This window comes from Emys orbicularis, chromosome 7, assembly GCF_028017835.1.
Source record: "Emys orbicularis isolate rEmyOrb1 chromosome 7, rEmyOrb1.hap1, whole genome shotgun sequence".
Taxonomy (NCBI): Eukaryota; Metazoa; Chordata; order Testudines; family Emydidae; genus Emys; species Emys orbicularis.
This window is the reverse complement of record NC_088689.1, coordinates 98,285,497-98,304,071: the sequence shown is the minus strand read 5'-3', so window position 1 is coordinate 98,304,071 and position 18,575 is coordinate 98,285,497. Positions and strand designations below refer to the sequence as shown.

General features: G+C 60.3%; 1 protein-coding gene across 1 annotated transcript; it reads right to left on the bottom strand.

The window, feature by feature from the left end:
• Positions 1-4,588: 4,588 nt before the first annotated feature.
• Positions 4,589-18,053, bottom strand: MAP3K11 (mitogen-activated protein kinase kinase kinase 11). Its single transcript, XM_065408129.1, has 10 exons — positions 17,363-18,053; positions 11,121-11,301; positions 10,727-10,875; positions 10,340-10,515; positions 9,440-9,680; positions 8,737-8,850; positions 6,831-6,972; positions 6,407-6,498; positions 5,315-5,833; positions 4,589-5,058 (listed from the first exon to the last, which is right to left on the bottom strand). Exons 1-10 carry the CDS (start codon positions 18,051-18,053, stop codon positions 4,589-4,591), a joined length of 2,775 nt encoding a protein of 924 aa, XP_065264201.1.
• Positions 18,054-18,575: the final 522 nt, after the last annotated feature.

The following is an 18,575-nucleotide window of genomic DNA, read 5'->3' as shown; positions in this document are numbered from 1 at the left end:
TGGGAGTTGTCTTACCAAGTCTGAGAGGCCAATTAAGTAAGAGAAACAAAACTTTTGAAGTGATAATCAAGATAGCCCAGTACAGACAGTTTGATAAGAAGCAAGTGTGAGAATACTTACAAGGGGAGATAGATTCAATGTTTGTAATGGCTCAGCCATTCCCAATCCCTATTTAGCCCTGAGTTGATTGTGTCTAGTTTGCATATCAATTCCAGCTCAGCAGTCTCTCGTTGGAGTCTGTTTTTGAAGTTTTTCTGTTTTAAGATAGCCACCCGCAGGTCTGTCATTGAATGGCCAGACAGGTTAAAGTGTTCTCCCACTGGTTTTTGAGTATTATGATTCCTGATGTCAGATTTGTGTCCATTAATTCTTTTGCGTAGAGACTGTCCGGTTTGGCCAATGTACATGGCAGAGGGGCATTGCTGGCACATGATGGCATATATCACATTGGTAGATGTGCAGGTGAATGAGCCCCTGATGGTATGGCTGATGTGATTAGGCCCTATGATGGTGTCACTTGAATAGATATGTGGACAGAGTTGGCATCGGGCTTTGTTACAAGGATAGGTTCCTGGGTCAGTGTTTTTGTTCAGTGATGTGTGGTTGCTGGTGAGTATTTGCTTTAGGTTGGGGGGTTGTCTGTAAGGTTGTCCTCGCTTACAGACAACCCCCCAACCTAAAGCAAATACTCACCAGCAACCACACATCACTGAACAAAAACACTGACCCAGGAACCTATCCTTGTAACAAAGCCCGATGCCAACTCTGTCCACATATCTATTCAAGTGACACCATCATAGGGCCTAATCACATCAGCCATACCATCAGGGGCTCATTCACCTGCACATCTACCAATGTGATATATGCCATCATGTGCCAGCAATGCCCCTCTGCCATGTACATTGGCCAAACCGGACAGTCTCTACGCAAAAGAATTAATGGACACAAATCTGACATCAGGAATCATAATACTCAAAAACCAGTGGGAGAACACTTTAACCTGTCTGGCCATTCAATGACAGACCTGCGGGTGGCTATCTTAAAACAGAAAAACTTCAAAAACAGACTCCAACGAGAGACTGCTGAGCTGGAATTGATATGCAAACTAGACACAATCAACTCAGGGCTAAATAGGGATTGGGAATGGCTGAGCCATTACAAACATTGAATCTATCTCCCCTTGTAAGTATTCTCACACTTGCTTCTTATCAAACTGTCTGTACTGGGCTATCTTGATTATCACTTCAAAAGTTTTGTTTCTCTTACTTAATTGGCCTCTCAGACTTGGTAAGACAACTCCCACCTGTTCATGCTCTCTGTATGTGTGTATATATATCTCCTCAATATATGTTTCACTCTATATGCATCCGAAGAAGTGGGTTGTAGCCCACGAAAGCTTATGCTCTAATAAATTTGTTAGTCTCTAAGGTGCCACAAGTACTCCTGTTATTTTTCTATAGATGGGCACTATATTTGCCCTTTTCCAGTCTTCTGGAATCTCTCCCATCTTCCATGACTTTTCAAAGATAATCACGAATGGTTCATATATCTCCTCAGTCAGCTCCTTGAGAATTCTAGGATGCATTTCATCAGGCCCTGGTGACTTGAAGACATCTGACTTGTCTAAGTAATTTTTAATTTGTTCTTTCCCTATTTTAGCCTCTGTTCCTACAGATAGATAGATAGATAGATAGATAGATAGATAGATAGATAGATAGATAGCCAACCAGGGAAGGCTATGGCTAACAAGATCCAGTGGCGAGAAGTTGAAGCTAGACAAAATCATACTGGAAATAAGATCCCCATTGATCCCAGGGAGGGTCACTAGCCAGTGGGACACCATACCCACGGTGCTGGATTCTCCATCACTGCCCGTTTTAAAATTTCGCAGGGATGTTTCTCTAACAGAGCTGCTCTGGTAGAAGAAGGAACTCATGCAGGGACGTCCTATGGCCCATGCTATGCAGGAGGTCAGACTAGTTGAGCACAGTGGTCCCTCACAGTCTAAATAAATCGGGGGCTCTGTGTAGTGCCCAGCTCGACGGGGGTCTGATCTGAGGAGGCATGTCTGTGTGGCACCCAGCTCAATGGGGGCCCTGCTCTCAGTGAGGGTCTGTGCAGCCCCTGGCCCCGATCTCAGTTGGGGGGGGGCATGTATTGGTTCTACAGTAGTACACATAATAACAGCACAACCAATCTCTTGCAATCAGAAGTGGTTCCCCCTCTCTACCCATGCTCCAATCCTCCAAATGCCCCCTGGGGCAGAAACTCTTCAGGCCGGGCTGGGCCCCTGCACAGGTCATGGAAGGGGGGGGCTTCTCCCATCAGAAGTGTGTGTATGTGGGAGACGGAGGTACCCCCTACACCTGCATGTGTCAGGGGCGAGCTGGGAGACTGTGTCCATCCCCTTGCTGGGGAGAATGAGCCCTGCTCTGTGTGTGTCTCTCTTGCCCCCTGCTGGACACAGTCCCAGCTGCTCCCCCGCAAGTGGCTAACAGCTCTGGGAGATTCCTGCTTTGGCTGGAGGCTGCGGATGCTGATGCTCTGGGAAGTTCCAGCCCCACTGATGCTCAGGGTGGGTGGGCGGAATCCCCTCACCCAGGGAAGTTCACTGTGCAAAAGGGTCATGCTGGCACACGTGTGCAGCAGTCACTGGTGCCCCTCTTCCCCCCGTGTGCCAGGGGCGCACGGCACCAGCAGCACTGCCGGAGACCTGCATGTGTGGGCACACAGAGTACCTGGGTCAGTGCTGAGCCCCCAGTGATGTTCAAAGCCACACTTGGCACCTCCGCGGGCGAGGGGCATGCATGCACATACATGGGTGTGCAAATGGGGCCGAGCCACTTTGGTGTCCTGAGCTTCCCTGGGGCTGGAGTCGGGGTCAGCCTGAATGAAGCCAGGAGCAAAATGTGGCACCTGCAAGAGTCATGCATGCCCTCGCACAGGCACCAGAGCCACGTGCCCTAGATAGCACCATGAGCCCAGGGCCACCGTGAGAGCAAGGCAGTCAGTGTAAAGCAGCAGTGATTGGCACTGCGGCAGGCAGGCATGCGAGGGGCATGCACACAGCCGAGTCCTTTCTGCATCCAGAGGTCTTCGCACACCCACATTTGCTCCCTCCCATGCTAGGCTCATGCCCATACCGGGCAGGTGTGCAAAGGTGGCCAAGCCTCTCAAGGGCCTGCCCTGGGCCTAGTGCACCCTGTGCATTCTCCTACTGGTGCTCTGAGATCATAACCCGGGGGAGAGGGTGCAGCGAGCTGCAGGGGGTGGGTGGGTGGGGACGGAACCAAAGCAGGGGCAAGAATGGAAGCAGCAGGCAGCAGCTGGAGGCAGCTGGGAGTTTATTTGGTCTCAATCCACAGGCAGCCCAGGCTTCAGCTGCTCCCCAGCCTGGGGTCTTGGTGCAGTTACAGGGGGTATTGACATGGCCTGCCCCCCCCCCCCGCCCCCAGGGCAGGAACTCACAGCAGGAGGAAGGGATGGAGTTAACGGGGACCCCACAGATGGGGGAGGGAAGCAGCAGACTCCCATGCTGGAAGTGCAGGTGATGGCACAGCTGCTCCCAAGCACACCTGTCTCCAGCCCATGCATGGGCGAGCATGCCCAGCTTCATGTATCAGTACAGCCCCACCCAGGCCAGCCCTCACACGTGCTCCCACGCCTCCGGCTTCGCACGCACCCATAGATACCAGCACAAAGGCACTTGGGCAGCTGCACACACGCGCACCCCCTGATGCTTTGCACACTCGCCTGAGTACACAGCACTCCCAGCCTTGCACGCACACCATCACTTACACACCAAGGCGCATGCTCACCTGCAGCCAGTCCGTGCTCGGGAATGTAGCAAGGGGGGGAGGGGTGATCCCGAATCGACCCCTCCCAGTGTCCTCCCCCCCACCCAGGGATATCCCCAAGACACCCCCTGCTCTCAGCAAAAGGGGCTGCTACCTTGTGGGAGGGGTGGCTGGTCCCCAACCCAGACACCAGAACCCCACGCTGGGAACAGAGGGGGCCCACTATTAGTGTTCAATAACAGATAGGCTGAGCCAGTGCCCCTCACTCCTTCTATCCCAGCCCTAGGCTCCCCCAGCTCTGCCAGTGCCCCTCACTCCCAAACAGTGATCACTACCTATGCAGTGGTTCTGAGGACCAGGGTGGGAGTTTGGCAGAGACCTGACAACCTCATGCCATGTGTAACATGGCACCAGGCTCAGAGGGTGTCCAAGCCATTGTTAGTCTCTTCTTTAAGGAGAGGGGAGGTTGCCCCAGTTACCCCACAGGAGCTCCCCCGAATTCCCCCACCTTTCCAGTGTATAGTGAAAGCTCCCCTCACTCCCCAAACATCCAACACAGAGACCACCCCAACCTGAGCCTTGTATCTGGTACAATGATCCATGCAAGATGGGACTTCCTGTGCCCAGAACTTGAGGAGGGCAGGACTTCCAGTGTGCAATTGTCCAAAGAGGGCGGGACTTCCTCCATGCAAAGTCTGAGGAGGGTGGGACTTCCAGTATTGCCCACTTTCGTTGTAGGACTTCCTGTGTGCAACTGTCCAAAGAGGCCAGGAATTCCTGTATCGCCCATTTCACTTTGGGACTCTGCTGTCCTCCTGCGGGGATCTGGCCACCCACCATGGCAGGGGGTGGGTCTCTTTGGTCTGCTCCAGAGGGGCAGGAAAGCCAGAGGAGAGGCGTGGAGGGGGCGAGGGGTAGGGACTGAGCTGGCCATGGTCCAGGCGGCAGGAGAGACCGGTCAATCTGGGCGCCGAGGCAAAAGGGTCGAAGGTCTCCGAGTCAAAAGGTCCCGGTGAGGGGTGGAAGAAGGGGTCGGAGGTCATGAAGGGGTTGCTGGAGTCGGGGGTCCCCGCCCGACACCGGCGTGGCTCTGGCTGGGGGGACTGGGCTGGGGAGGGACGGGGCCCAGCCGACACAAAACTCCAGGGGTCGATGCGGCTGCGCACAGGGGAGGGGCGGGGCCGGGAGATGAGGCTGGTGTGTGGGGAGGGGCGTGGCGAGTGGGGGCTGCAGGGGGATGAGGGCGATGGGAGGGACCCACCTACGGTGAGAGAGAACAGGGGATGTTAGAACAACAAGTGGGTGGGCACCTACTGGAAAAACCCAAAGCCAAACCCCATCCCCCAAGCTGAACCAGCCCATCGCCTGCCCTGGGGCTGGGTCAGAGCCAGCACCCCCTAGAGGGGAAAGGCCCCATTCCCCATCCCCCTGACTCAACCCATCCCCCATCTGGAGCTGGGTTGGAGCCAGCACCCCGAGTGGGAAAAGTATCTGCATCTTCGTCACTCCCCACTTACCCCACTTATCCGCCCTGCTGCCAGGACTCCACTCCTCCTCACATCCTGGGCTCTTTGGTGACCTCTGACCCCACAAGGGGGTCAGGGACCCTCTGTCACCACCTGGGACCAGGTGGATGAGCAGCTCCGTGGACCCTGGTGTCCGGGCCGGCCCCTCCTGGCCCTGCTCCGTGGACCCTGGTGTCCGGGCCAGCCCCTCCTGGTCCTCCTTCGTGGACCCTGGCGTCCGGGCCAGCCCACCCTGGTCCAGCTCCACCAGCAAGGTGGGGCAGTGTGTGTCCTTGGGGGAGAAGCGGATGAGCTCAGGAGAAGGCGGGGGGGTGGGCACGGGTGGGGGCTCCCCCTTCTCCTCCCGTCGGGCCTGTGACAGGTCCCGGCCCAGCCCAAGAGAGGCCAGCAGTGCTGTGCCCCTCAGCAGTGCTCTCTGGATGAGTTTGGGGGTGCTGATACGCTCCGGAGCCGGTGCCCGCTGCTCCTCGGACTCCTGGGTCCCGTTGGGGCCTAGAGAGAGGACATCACCTGCAAGGAAGGGACAGAGCCATAAGCAACAACGCCCATGCTGGGAATCCCCTGCCTGGGATAGTGCAGGGAACAGGACACACAGCCAGCATGTCCCATTCCCCCCAGCAAATTCCCCTCCATCCATTCACCCTCCCACAGATCCCTCGCATCCACCCTCCGCTCCTCCTCCGCCCCCATCCATCTTCACACACACTCAGCTATTCAGACTGTGAGCTCTTTGGGCCAGGGACTGTCTCTCTGTGCGTCGGTGCAGTGCCGGGCCCAGGGGGGGCCCCTGATCACAGCTGGGGGGGTCTGTGTGGAGCCCAGCCCAAGGGGGCCCCTGCTCACAGCCAGGGGGGTCTGTGTGGTGCCGGGCCCAAGGGGGGCCATGATCTCAGCAGGGGGAGCATGTGCTGCCCAGCCCTGACCTCAGTCGAGGGCAGCGTGTGGTGCTCAGCACATCAGCAGGAGCTCCTCTTGTACATGCAGTGACACGCTCTCTGGGTGCTGAATTCCCCAGGCCCTATGCTGGGGAGTCTGGGCCTGACACCAGAGCCAGCCCGTGTCCCCTCCCCCATGGGGACTCACCGTTCAGGGCAGGCTGGGGTGGGGCCGGCTCCACAGGATTGGGCTCCTCCGGCTCAACATACCAGGTTGTCTCCTCCGGCCGGGACCTCCTTCTGCAGGGGATGGGGGTGGGGATTAGAATCCTGAGAGGGACAGGGAGGGGGGACAGCCAGGAGCAGCAGCTAGAGGAGGGACAACGAAGACCCAGGAATCCTGACTCCCAGCCCTCCTGCTCTAACCCACTAGACCCCACTCCCCTCCCCAAGCTGGGCAAGAACCCAGGAATCCTGGCTCCCATCTCAGTACCTGGCTCAACATTATTAATATTATAGTTAGTGATCATGGGGGTCAGCCGGGATTTCTCCCCCAACCCCAAACACCAAGGTGAGGGGCTTAGGGAGGGGAAAGGAAGGGTGTATGGGAGAGGGGAAGCAGCATCCCCTACCTGCCATTTTGGGTGCTGCCCTCCCAGGGCTTGGGGGATCCGGGACCCCAGTTCTTGCCAGGGCGGCGCTCCCCATTCCAGGCCTCATCTGTGCGGCGTGGTGCCTGTCTGCCCCAGCTCTGGCTGCTCTCGGCGGGCTCCACTACATGGGAGGGAACACATGGTTCAGTGGGGGATGATGTTATGCCGGGCCCCCTACTCAGGATGGAGAGCATTGGTCAGAAAAAAAGAACATCATGGGTGAATATTTTGTGATGTCAGCATGTCCCCCGTGATATCATTTCTTTCTGATCAACCAGAGAAGCACAAGTAATGTCACATATAATCCTAATTACATCATTTCTTTCTGGCCAATTAGAAAAGCACACATAACTAAGTTACATGCAATCTTTGTGTGATATCATTTCATTCAGACCAATCAGAAATCACAAGCAATGATGTCACATATAATCGCTTGTGATGTCATTTCCTGCTGACCAGGGAGGCCCAAGAGATGATGTCACATGCTCTGATAAAATTTAAGTCTCTCTGATCAACTTGTGTAATGATGTCATAAGCTGTGATGTCATTTTGTCAGCCAATCAGCACAAAGCACAGACCACAATGGAACAGCAAATCCCTGCATCCTCCCCCACCAACTTCTTCCCCCAGTGTAATTTACTCTGGTCCAATCGGAGCTAGTCACAGGAAGTGATAACACAAGCAACTTCCTGTGATGTCGTTTTCCTTCATCCAGTCAACACCATGTTGAGTCATCAGACTCAACAACAGGTGATGTCACTTCACTCCATCCAATCAACATAAAGATGGACATGCTAAAGGCACAGCAGTGATGTAATTTAATTCTGGCCAATCAGTGCTGAGGGGAGGGGTATATGTGTGTGTGTGTATGGGGAGAGGGGGGAATATAAAGCAACCCATGGATCATTATACCCTGTGCAACTGACCTCTGGGAGCGGCTCTTATTGTACAAAATTATATTATGGCCAAATAGTTATAACATCATAGTTAAGGCTAAGATTTTGTCACGGAAATTTTTAGTAAAAGTCAGACAGGTCATGGGCAATACACAAAAATTCACGATTTTTACTAAAAATAACCCTGACAAAATGACAGGTTTCAGAGTAGCAGCCGTGTTAGTCTGTATCCGCAAAAATAACAGGAGTACTTGTGGCACCTTAGAGACTAACAAATTTATTAGAGCATAAGCTTTCGTGGGCTACAACCCACTTCTAAAATGGGGAGTGGGGGGGTCCAGCACCCACCGCTGCTACAACTCACAGCGGCTGGGAGCTGCGGGCCCCCACTGCCCGTGGAGGCTCGGAGCTCCAGGACTGGTGGGTGGGAGCTCCGGAGGCCGCCCATGGTGACTCAGCTCTGTGGAGACCCCTGCTGTAGCTCAGATCTCTGGCAGTCTGGAGCTCTGGGCATGCACCTGGGAGCTGCAAGACCCCCCATTGCCCATGGGGGCTGGGAGCTGTGTGTGTGTGGGGTCCCCTGCCACAGCTTGGAGCTTCAGGGCCCCGGCAGCTGAGAGCTCTGGTGCCCTCGCTGGCTGACAGCTCCAGCCCCATGGCCCTGGAGCTGAAGCAGAAAATGTCACGGAGGTCTCTGGAAGTCACAGATTCTGTGACATAATCGTAGCCTTAATCATAGTTTGTGCTTCTCTGACTGACCAGAAGGAAATGACATCATGGGTGAATACTTATGATATCATCACCTGTGCCTCTCTGATTGGCCAGAAGGTGATGACAGCACAGCTCTCCCTCCCCAACCAGATACACCCCAAATGATGGAGTAAGTTCAGGGGACCACCAAGCCACTATTCCCTAGAGTGGGGGGCATGGTGCAAGCACAGAGCCTTAATCCAGCTCCTGGCCCCTTACAGCTGCAGTGTTTCACTCACACTGGATGGCTCTTAAGCGCGGGAAGGTCGGGGAGCCCCCAGCCCCAACCTCAAAGACGTTCTTCCTCTTGTCCAGCCCGGGGGAGGCCTGCACCGTGATGCGGTGTTTGAAATCTAGGAGGCAGGGAGAACGAGATGGGTGAGAACAGCCCTCTGCCCCTCCCCCGGAGTCACCACCTCCAAAAGATCACTGCACCCCACTGTACTGGGGTCAGGGCCGGATTCTGATCTCAGCTCCCCAGGGTCAATCCAGAGTCACTCCCTGACTGCAATGGGGTCAGGGCTGGATTCTGATCTCAACTCCCCAGAAGGTTTCCACACTGGTGTCTGCCCGGACACTCCAGATTTACACCAGGTGTCTCCGTTAGCAGCATTACCCGCACCCGCCCCTGCTGGGAAAGAAGAGTAAACAAGGTAATTAGCTTTGAGTAACCACAGCCTGGAGCCCTCCATACTCCCAGCCAAAGCCCAGAGTGGGGCGTGGCCTGGGCACATGGCCACGGAGGGGAGCAGGGTGGCAGAGGGAGAAATGGGGACTCAGAGCAAGGGAGGGGGAGCAGCCCTCCTGCTATGAGCCCTGGGTTGCCCTAGCCCTCAGCCCTGCTAGTGCCCCCAATCCCAACCCGTAGCCCCCTGCCATCCCAGCCCTGGGCTCCCTCCAGCTCTCCCGGTGCGTCCCAACCCGCAGCCCCCAGGCCTGTACCGAGGGGCATGCTGATCCTCTCGCTGTCCCGCCCCTTGAGCTTGTTCCTCTTGAAAGTGCCCTTCCTGCGCTTCACATTGGGGGGCTCCTTGTTCATCTGCTGGATGAGCAGTGTGAGCTCCCGCTCAAACACCTCCAGCTCCCACTGGGCCAGCTGGTGCTCCCGCTGCCGCAGGAACTCCTCGTGGGACTTCTGCTCCAGCGCCGCCCGCTGCAGCTCCTCCTCCCGGCTCAGCAGCTCCTGCCGTGAGGTGAGGATGGGGTCACCGCGCCGCTGGGGGGAGGGCAGGGGGCTCACGCTTCACTGGCAGCACTGACCGCAGTGCCCCTGGGCACCATTAGGGGGCGCGAGGGAGCAGGGAAGGGGCGCTGTGCTGCAGGGAGGGGGGCAGGAGTGGACTTGGCATGGGGTGCTGTGCTGGAGGGGGGCTCAGAGGGAAATGGGAATGCCAGGCTGTGGGGAACAGTCAGGGGGCTCAGTGGGGAGTCTCAGTAAGGAGTAGGAGCCAAGGCTGTGGGGGCTGAGTGGGAAGGGGGGGGCTCAGTAGGGTGGGGGGGCTGGGCTTTGGGGGATGAGTGGGGGGGCCTGGCTGCGGGGGCACAGTGGGGAGTGGGGGCTGGGTTGTAGGGGCTGAGTGGGGGGGCAGACTTTGGGGACTCAGTAGGGAGTGGGGGGGACTCAGTAGGGAGTGGGGGGGCTGGGCTGGGGGGGCTGAGTGCAAAGTGGAGGGGTTGAGGGGGGGACTGGGCTGCAGGGGCTGGGCTGCAGAGGTTCAGTGGGGAGTGTGGGGCCTGAGTAGGGAGTGGGGGACTGGACTGTGGGGGTTGAGGGGAGGCCAGGCTGTGGGGGCTCAGTGGGGAGCAGGAGGCTGGGCTGAAGGGGGCATGGGGGAGTGGTACCTTTTCCTTGGCTCGGAGCTCATCGAACATGCCCTGGATCTCCAGCTTCCAGTCATCTTGCATGGAGTGGAAGGAGTCCTGGGGCATCTCCTCCAGCACCTGGGCCTCCAGTGCCGTCAGCTGGGCCAGGATGGAGTCGAAGCTGGGTCGCCCATGGGGGTCCTGGTCCCAGCACTCTGGGGGGGGGGAGGGGAGAAACAGGACATGTCAGGGTCTGTCTCATCCAGCAGAGGTGGGGCAAACTCTGCCTCGCTCAGACTCTGCCCAGCCATGCAGGATCTGGCCCTGGTGAGACACAGGTCCTGCTGTCTCTCTACTCACTAGGCCCCACACCCCTCCCAGAGCTGGGACAGAACCCAGGAGTCCTGACTCCCTCCCTGCCCTTACCTGCCATGAGCTGGGCGAAGGGCTGGGGACAGGTGGAGGGGATAGGCAGCGTCAGCTTGTTGACGGCGACGCCGTAGGCCACAGCCAGCCCGTCGATGCCGCGGTACGGGACCTCCCCAGTCAGCAGCTCCCACAGCAGCACACCATAGCTGGGAGGGGAGAGAGTGTTAGTAGGGATGAGGGGAGACCATCCCCAGCATCCCTCATCCCCGTGGTAACCCAAGGTGGGGCAGGAAAGAGGGAAATGGGCATTAGACCCCCTCCCCCCACAGTACTAGGATGGAATCCAGGCATCCTGCCTCCAAGCCTCCTTGGCTCCAACCCACTAGACCCCCTTTCCCCTCCCAGAGCTGGGATGGAACCCAGGCATCCTGGCTGGCCTGTGAGTGCTCACCTCCAGACATCGCTGCCCTTGGAGAAGGTGGAGGCCTTGATGACCTCGGGTGCCATCCAGGCGTAGGTGCCAGCTGCGCTCATCTTCGTGGTGCGGTGCCACTCTCGCGCCAGCCCGAAGTCTGTGATCTTCAGCGTCTTCCCATTCATGTCCTCCTCTTCAATGCGCTGGGACAGCAGGACTTGGGGGGTGAGGGAGACAGGGGTCAGTGCCCCTGCAGGGGAAAAGCGCCATGTCCCACATATTGGAGCCCACACCTCTTAAAGGGGACAGGCCCCAAGGCCACCCAGCCATGGCTGATGTGCTGTTTGCAGCACGTTTCCTGTTGTTGTAGAGACATAAGCTCTTATATTAGAGGCCTGGTATCACTTCCCCTTTCCCAGGGCTCATGGGCTAGTTCATGCTGAGGTAGGTGCCAGTGGGGACGGATCACCAGCAGCTGCTCCTTGGCAAAGCTGGCTCAAGAGCATTTCACAGCTGGGGAAACTGAGGCAGGGAGGAGGGACCTGGGCAAGCTCTGCGCAGAGTCTCAGTAGCAAAGCCGGGGATAGAACTCACGAGCCCCAACTCCCAGCCCCCCTGCTCTAACCACTAGCCCGCACTTGCCTCCCAGAATTGGAGAGAGAACCCAAGAGTCCTGGCGTCCAGCTCCGCCCAGCTGGGCTCTGTAGCCCCATGACCCGTAGGCGAAAGCGAAACATTCCCTGGGACTGTGCTGCACTAAGCGGCCCATTGTGCACGGCTGGCTGGAGAATTAGTGCTTTGTCTTCTGCCCCCGCCAGTCCGTCCCCCATCCCCCCCCAACGCTGCAGCCACACTCCCAGTGCTGCCCCACCAGCTCCGCCCCCAACGCTGCAGCCACACTCCCAGTGCTGCCCCGCCAGCTCCCCCCCAGCTGCAGCCACACCCCTAGCGCTGCCCCCGGCCATTTGCCCCCATCACTGCCCCCTGCCAGTTCTCCCCCGAGCTATAGCCACACCCCCAGCACGGCCCCGCCAGCTCCCCCTAGTGCTACAGCCATACCCCCAGCGCTGCAGCCACACCCCCAGCGCTGCCCCCGCCAGCTCCCCCCTAGTGCTACAGCCATACCCCCAGCGCTGCAGCCACACCCCCAGCGCTGCCCCCGCCAGCTCCCCCCTAGCGCTACAGTCACACCCCCAGCACTATACCTGCCAGCTCCCCCCAGTGCTACAGCCACACCGCCAGCACTGCCCCTGCCAGCTCCCCCCTAGCGCTACAGCCACACCCCCAGCACGGCCCCGCCAGCTCCCCCCTAGCGCTACAGCCACACCCCCAGCACTGCCCCTGCCAGCTCCCCCCAGTGCTACAGCCACACACCCAGCACTGCCCCTGCCAGCTCCCCTCAGTGCTACAGCCACACCCCCAGCGCTGCAGCCACACCCCCAGCGCTGCCCCCGCCAGCTCCCCCCAGCGCTACAGCCACACCCCCAGCGCTGCCCCCGCCAGCTCCCCCCTAGCGCTACAGTCACACCCCCAGCACTATACCTGCCAGCTCCCCCCAGTGCTACAGCCACACCGCCAGCACTGCCCCTGCCAGCTCCTCCCTAGCGCTACAGCCACACCCCCAGCACGGCCCCGCCAGCTCCCCCCTAGCGCTACAGCCACACCCCCAGCACTGCCCCTGCCAGCTCCCCCCAGTGCTACAGCCACACCCCCAGCACTGCCCCTGCCAGATCCCCTCAGTGCTACAGCCACACCCCCAGCGCTGCAGCCACAGCCCCAGCGCTGCCCCCGCCAGCTCGCCCCAGCGCTACAGTCACACCCCCAGCACAGCCCCGCCAGCTCCCCCCAGCGCTACAGCCACACCCCCAGCGCTGCCCCCGCCAGCTCCCCCCAGCGCTACAGTCACACCCCCAGCACAGCCCCGCCAGCTCCCCCCTAGCGCTACAGCCACACCCCCAGCGCTGCCCCCGCCAGCTCCCCCCTAGCGCTACAGCCACACCCCCAGCGCTGCCCCCGCCAGCTCCCCCCTAGCGCTACAGCCACACACCCCGCGCTGCCCCCGCCAGCTCCCCGCTAGTGCTACAGCCACACCCCCAGCACAGTCCCGCCAGCTCCCCCCAGTGCTACAGCCACACCCCCAGCGCTGCCCCCGCCAGCTCCCCCCAGCACTACAGTCACACCCCCAGCACAGCCCCGCCAGCCCCCCCCTAGCGCTACAGCCACACCCCCAGCGCTGCCCCCGCCAGCTCCCCCCTAGCGCTACAGCCACACCCCCAGCGCTGCCCCCGCCAGCTCCCCTCTAGCGCTACAGCCACACACCCCGCGCTGCCCCCGCCAGCTCCCCCCTAGTGCTACATCCACACCCCCAGCGCTGCCCCCGCCAGCTCCCCCCAGTGCTACAGCCACACCCCCAGCGCTGCCCCCGCCAGCTCCCCCCAGTGCTACAGCCACACCCCCAGCGCTGCCCCCGCCAGCTCCCCCCAGTGCTACAGCCACACCCCCAGCGCTGCCCCCGCCAGCTCCCCCCTAGTGCTACAGCCACACCCCCAGCGCTGCCCCCGCCAGCTCCCCGCTAGCGCTACAGCCACACCCCCAGCACGGCCCCGCCAGCTCCCCCCAGCACTACAGTCACATCCCCAGCGCTGCCCCCCTGCCAGCTCCCCCCTAGCGCTACAGCCACACCCCCAGCGCTGCTCCCGCCAGTCCCCCCTCCAAGCTACAGCCACAGCCCCAGCACAGCCCCGCCAGCTCCCCCGAGCTATAACCACACCCCAGCGCTGCTCCCGCCAGTCCCCCCCGAGCTACAACCACACCCCAGCGCTGCTCCCCACCAGCTCCCCAACGCTACAGCCACACCCCCAGCACTGCCCCTGCCAGTCCCCCCCAGCGCTGCAGCCACACCCCATGCGCTGCCCCCACCAGCCTCCCCACCAACGCTGCAGCCACACCCCTAGCGCTGCAGCCACTGCCTCCCTCCTTCCTTTCTCTCCAGTACAGCCATCCGCCATGGGGACCCTCCAGGAGGGAGGGGGAGGAGCAAGATAGGGGTCCCTTTCCCAGGCACCAGAGCACAGCTGGAATCCCTGAGTCCCTCCCCTTTTCACCTCTGCCATTCCCTCTCCTGGGTCCTCTGCACTTACACTCCCTCCCCGTCTGCTGTTTTCTCTCTTCTCCCCCCACCATTGCCAGCTGAGGGGGGCAGGAAACCAGGGCAGGAAGCTGCCGGAAGGAAGCTGAGAAGGGAGGCCCTGGGCCAGGCCAGGCGCTCCCACAGCTGGGGGCCGGGGGGACGGCTGGACAACAGCTCCAACCGCCCCCTGTCAGCAGCCCCCCATACTCCCTCCCCCACCCTAGGGGCCCCCAGATCACAGCCCCCACTGTCCCATCTCACACCCCCTGTGCTCTCCAGACCACAGCCCCCAATGCCCACCACAGCCCCCCATTCAATGCCCTTCCCCCTGCCTGCATCCCCCAATAACCCCTCCCCCACTGCAGTCCACCAATAGTCCCCACCCCACAGCCACCCCAATAACTCCTCCCCTCCCCCACAGCCCCAATTTTATCCCTCTTCCCCATGCTGTGACCTCCCCCCATTGGATCCTGCCATGCTGCAGTGCTCTACATCCCCACCACAGCCCCCCAATACTCCTCTCCCCAACCTAGTCTCTCTTCCCCATACTGTGGCCTTCCCTCCCCAGTCCCTCTCAGCCACCCCAATACCAGACCCTTGCCCAAGCAGTGTCCTCCCTCCCCGTGTCCCCCAAAGCCCATACGCCCCTCGAGCAGGCCAGGACCCCATTAAAAGGAGTTCCTCACTGTGTGGGGGCAGGATAGGCAGCACTGCCCTCCTCCAAACACCGCCCCAGCTACAGGCACCTCCAGTGGAGCCGGTTCCAGAGCTAGTTGGGCAGACAGGAACCAGTCTAATTTAGAAAGACAGGAAATGGGCAGGGTGGGGGAGGGGCTCAGTCTGGGGACAGGACCCCCGCAGCCGTATCGGGGTGGGTCATAGAGACTGACACATTCCTCTTCCCCCCAGTGTGGGCTAATGACTGCGCCCACCACCAACCACACTGATTTCAGCTCTGGGAGGGGAGTGGAGGCTAGTGGTTAGAGCAGTGGGGGCTGGGCGTCAGGACTCTTGGGTTCTATTTCTGGCTCTGCCTCTGACCTTGGGTAAGTCCCTTTCCTTCCCCAGTGCCTCAGTTTCCCCTCCCACCCTTTAGTCAATTCAAACTGCGCTCTTAGGGGCAGAGATTCTCTCACTCTGGGAATGTGCAGTGCCTGGCCCAACAGGACCTCAATCTCGGTTGGGGGTCTGTGCAGCGTCTGGCCCCACAGGGCCCTGATCTCAATTGGGGTGGGAGTCTGGGTCTGTGTGGAGTCCAGCCCCATGGGGCGCTGATCTCAGTTGGGGGGCTCGTGATCTGTACAGCATCAAGCCCCCAAGGGTCCCAATCTCAGCCTGCGCCCCAATGGTGCCCTCTCCCAGTCCCTGAGGAAGGCCACCCCTGCCTTGGGGGTTGGCTGCAGCCCCGGAAAGGGGAGGGAACCTGGGGATTCAGCCTGGGAGGGGCCATTTGTACAGAGCCAGCTGTGAGCCTGTGCCTCCCACCAGGCACAAGCACAAGGGGCAGCTGGCATGTGTCCCTGTGCCCTCCTGCCAGCGTGTCTAGTCCCTCTCAGTCTCGCCACCCCACCCCCTGCCCTGTGACCCTTTCTAGCCCCAGCTGCCCACCCCAGCTCCTCCCAGTGCTGCAGGAGCGCTGATCCAGGCACCACACAAGCCACAGCCCCTGCCTGCCCACCCCCTGCACCAGGGCATGCTGGGAACTCAATGGTGGCCTAGGCCAAGGGAGTGCCAGCCAATCAGCTCCTTAGGAGCCAGTGGGATCCTAACAGGGACAGGGTCAACAAGGGCGAAAGTCATGACCCCAACCTTCCACTTAACCAATTCATTATTTATTAGGTAGGAACAGGGATAGAACCCAGGAGTCCTGGCTTCTAACCCCACCCCTGCTCTTACCACTAGGTTCGCGAATAGCGTAGCTGAATTCGACGTATCGCAGCCGACTTACCCCGCTGTGAGGACGGCGGCAAAATCGACCTCCGCGGCTTCCCGTCGACGGCTCTTACTCCCACCTTCGCTGGTGGAGTAAGAGCGTCGATTCGGGGATCGATTGTCGCGTCCTGACGGGACGCGATAAATCGATCCCCGAGAGGTCGATTTCTACCCGCCGATTCAGGCGGGTAGTGTAGACCAGGCCTCAGCCTCCCCTGCTCTAACCATTCACCTCCACTCCTCCTAATCAAGCTCAGTCTGGCCCCAGGCTCCCTCACCATTCAAGCCTCTAAGGGGACGTCTACACTGCGATGACAACCCGCAGCACCAAGTCTGAGCCCGGCTCTGCTGACCTAGCTCGGGCTGCAGGGCTGTAAAATTGCAGTGTAGACGTTTGGGCTCGGGCTGTAGCCCAGGCTCTGAGACCCTGGCGAGCCCGAGTCAGCTGAGCCGGACCAGCTGTGGCTGTGCAGTGGTCTTTTATCCCAGTGTAGACATGCCCTAACACTCCTGGTATCTCATTCAATCCAATGGAACCCCCTGAGCCAGCAAGTCCCGGACCCTGGGGCTAGATCGGAGCCAGTGCCCCTGCGAGGGCCAAAGCCTGAATCCCATTCCCCGCCCCCTGCATTTTATGTACATGTTAAAAATCAAACATTTTTCTAAGGTCCCACAACTGTCATCACTTCCTGCTGCCCAGGGTCAGTGAGGTCAGAACTCAGATGCACCACCTGAGCTGTGTGAGAGGTGCAGGGAGGGGGGCAGGGCTGGGATAGCATGAGGCTGCAGGTTGGGATTGAGGTACACCAGTGGACTGTAGGCAGAGGCAGATTAGGGGTTTGTGGGGCCCTGGGCCAAAGCAAGTGGAGGGCCCTCCCCACCCCTTCTGCCTGCAGTCTCCCCACCCCCTCCCGGCGCTCCTGCCAGGGAAATTGGGTTGGGGTGCGGGGGCTTGCCCTGCCCCCCCTTCCAGCGCTCTTGCTGGGGAGCGGGGTTGGGATGCAGGGGCTTTCCCTGGCAGGAGCGCCAGGCAGGCAGAGTTAATCAGGGCACGGGGTGCCCATTTTTCCAGGGGCCACCCAACTGACCAGGGCCCCTGGGCACAGGCCCCGTTGGCCAAATGGATATTCTGCCACTGCCTGCAGGTCGGGTTTGAGGGACACCAATGGAGCTAGAGGGATCCCATGGGACAGTGTGACTGCAGAGTGACACTCACTGTTGTTGGACTTGAGGTCGCGGTGGATGACAGGTACGATGGCCCCGCAGTGCAGGTACTGCATGCCCCTGGCAATCTGTACCGCCCAGTCCACCAGCACATGGGGAGGGATCCTGCGCCCGGCCAGGGCGCGGCTGAGTGGGCCCCCAGCCGCATACTCCATCACCAGGCACAGGTTGGGCTCCTGCAGGCAGACGGCCTTGAGGGTGATGATGTTGGGGTGGCGCAGCATGGCGAAGAGACGGGCCTCCTGGCGCACGCTCTCCGCTGTGGCACTGATGTCTTCATCCGGGTCCTGGCGCGCCGCCTTCACCGCTACCAGCTCGCCCTTCCAGCTGCCACGGTACACCTTGCCGAAGCCCCCCACCCCAATCACCTCCTCCAGCCGCAGCTCCCGGAAGTCGGCGTGAACTGGAGCCTCGCCATAGCCGACGGGCTGCAAGGAGACGTAGCTGGAGGGGAAGATGCCCACCTGGCTCCGCACTCGGCCTGCCCACCAGCCCTCATCACCAGACACAGTGGCATCCCACGACAGCACCTCCACGCGGTCCCCCTGGCGCAGGCTGAGCTCGTCGCTGCTTGCCGCCTCATAGTCGAAGAGCGCCGTCCACACCGGGTTGGTGTAGGCCGCCCCGCCACTCCGCTCCGGCCCCCATGCGCCCTTCCGCAGCAGGTTCTTCAGTGGCTCCATCCTGGGTCAGAGGCTGGGGGCAGCCCCTAGTGGGACCCTGCCCAGGTGTGGCCCTTCACGGCACGGGCATCTTCCCAGAGAGGTGCTGCAAGGCCAGGCTGGGGGTCCTGGCTCGCAGGGGTCTCACGGGAGCAGGGTGGTTATGGGGCTGGGAAACCCGCCCACTTACAGGAGTCCCCTTCCATCTGGGAACCAGGATCAGCTCCTACAATTTAATCCCCCTCTTGCTGGGGCAGGATCATCCCAGTTACAATCTATTCCCCCTGCCAGGGGCCACGATGATCCCTGGCAGTCTATTCCCCCCCCCTCTCTGGGGGGCACAGACTTGTTCTCTCTGGTCTATTCCCCCTCACAAGGGGTGGGATCACCCCCTACAGCCTGCTCCCCCCCACAGGGACCAGGTTCACCCCCTACAGGGACCAGGATAATCCCCTACAGCCTGCCCCCCTCCACAGGGGCTAGGATAGCCCCCTACACCCTGCCCCTCCCCCAGGGACCAGGATCACCCTCTACAGCCCTCCC

What these genes read in the sequence shown, in the direction of transcription:
- MAP3K11 (XM_065408129.1), bottom strand. Translation starts at nt 18,053, where the DNA reads ATGGAGCCACTGAAGAACCTGCTGCGGAAGGGCGCATGGGGGCCGGAG. An exon ending in AGCTCCGAGCCAAGGAAAAG is followed by an intron (nt 9,681 to 10,339) that starts GTACCACTCCCC and finishes ACCTCACGGCAG; the next exon opens with GAGCTGCTGAGCCGGGAGGA. An exon ending in CAGCAGGGCGGATAAGTGGG is followed by an intron (nt 5,059 to 5,314) that starts GTAAGTGGGGAG and finishes CTCTCACCGTAG; the next exon opens with GTGGGTCCCTCCCATCGCCC.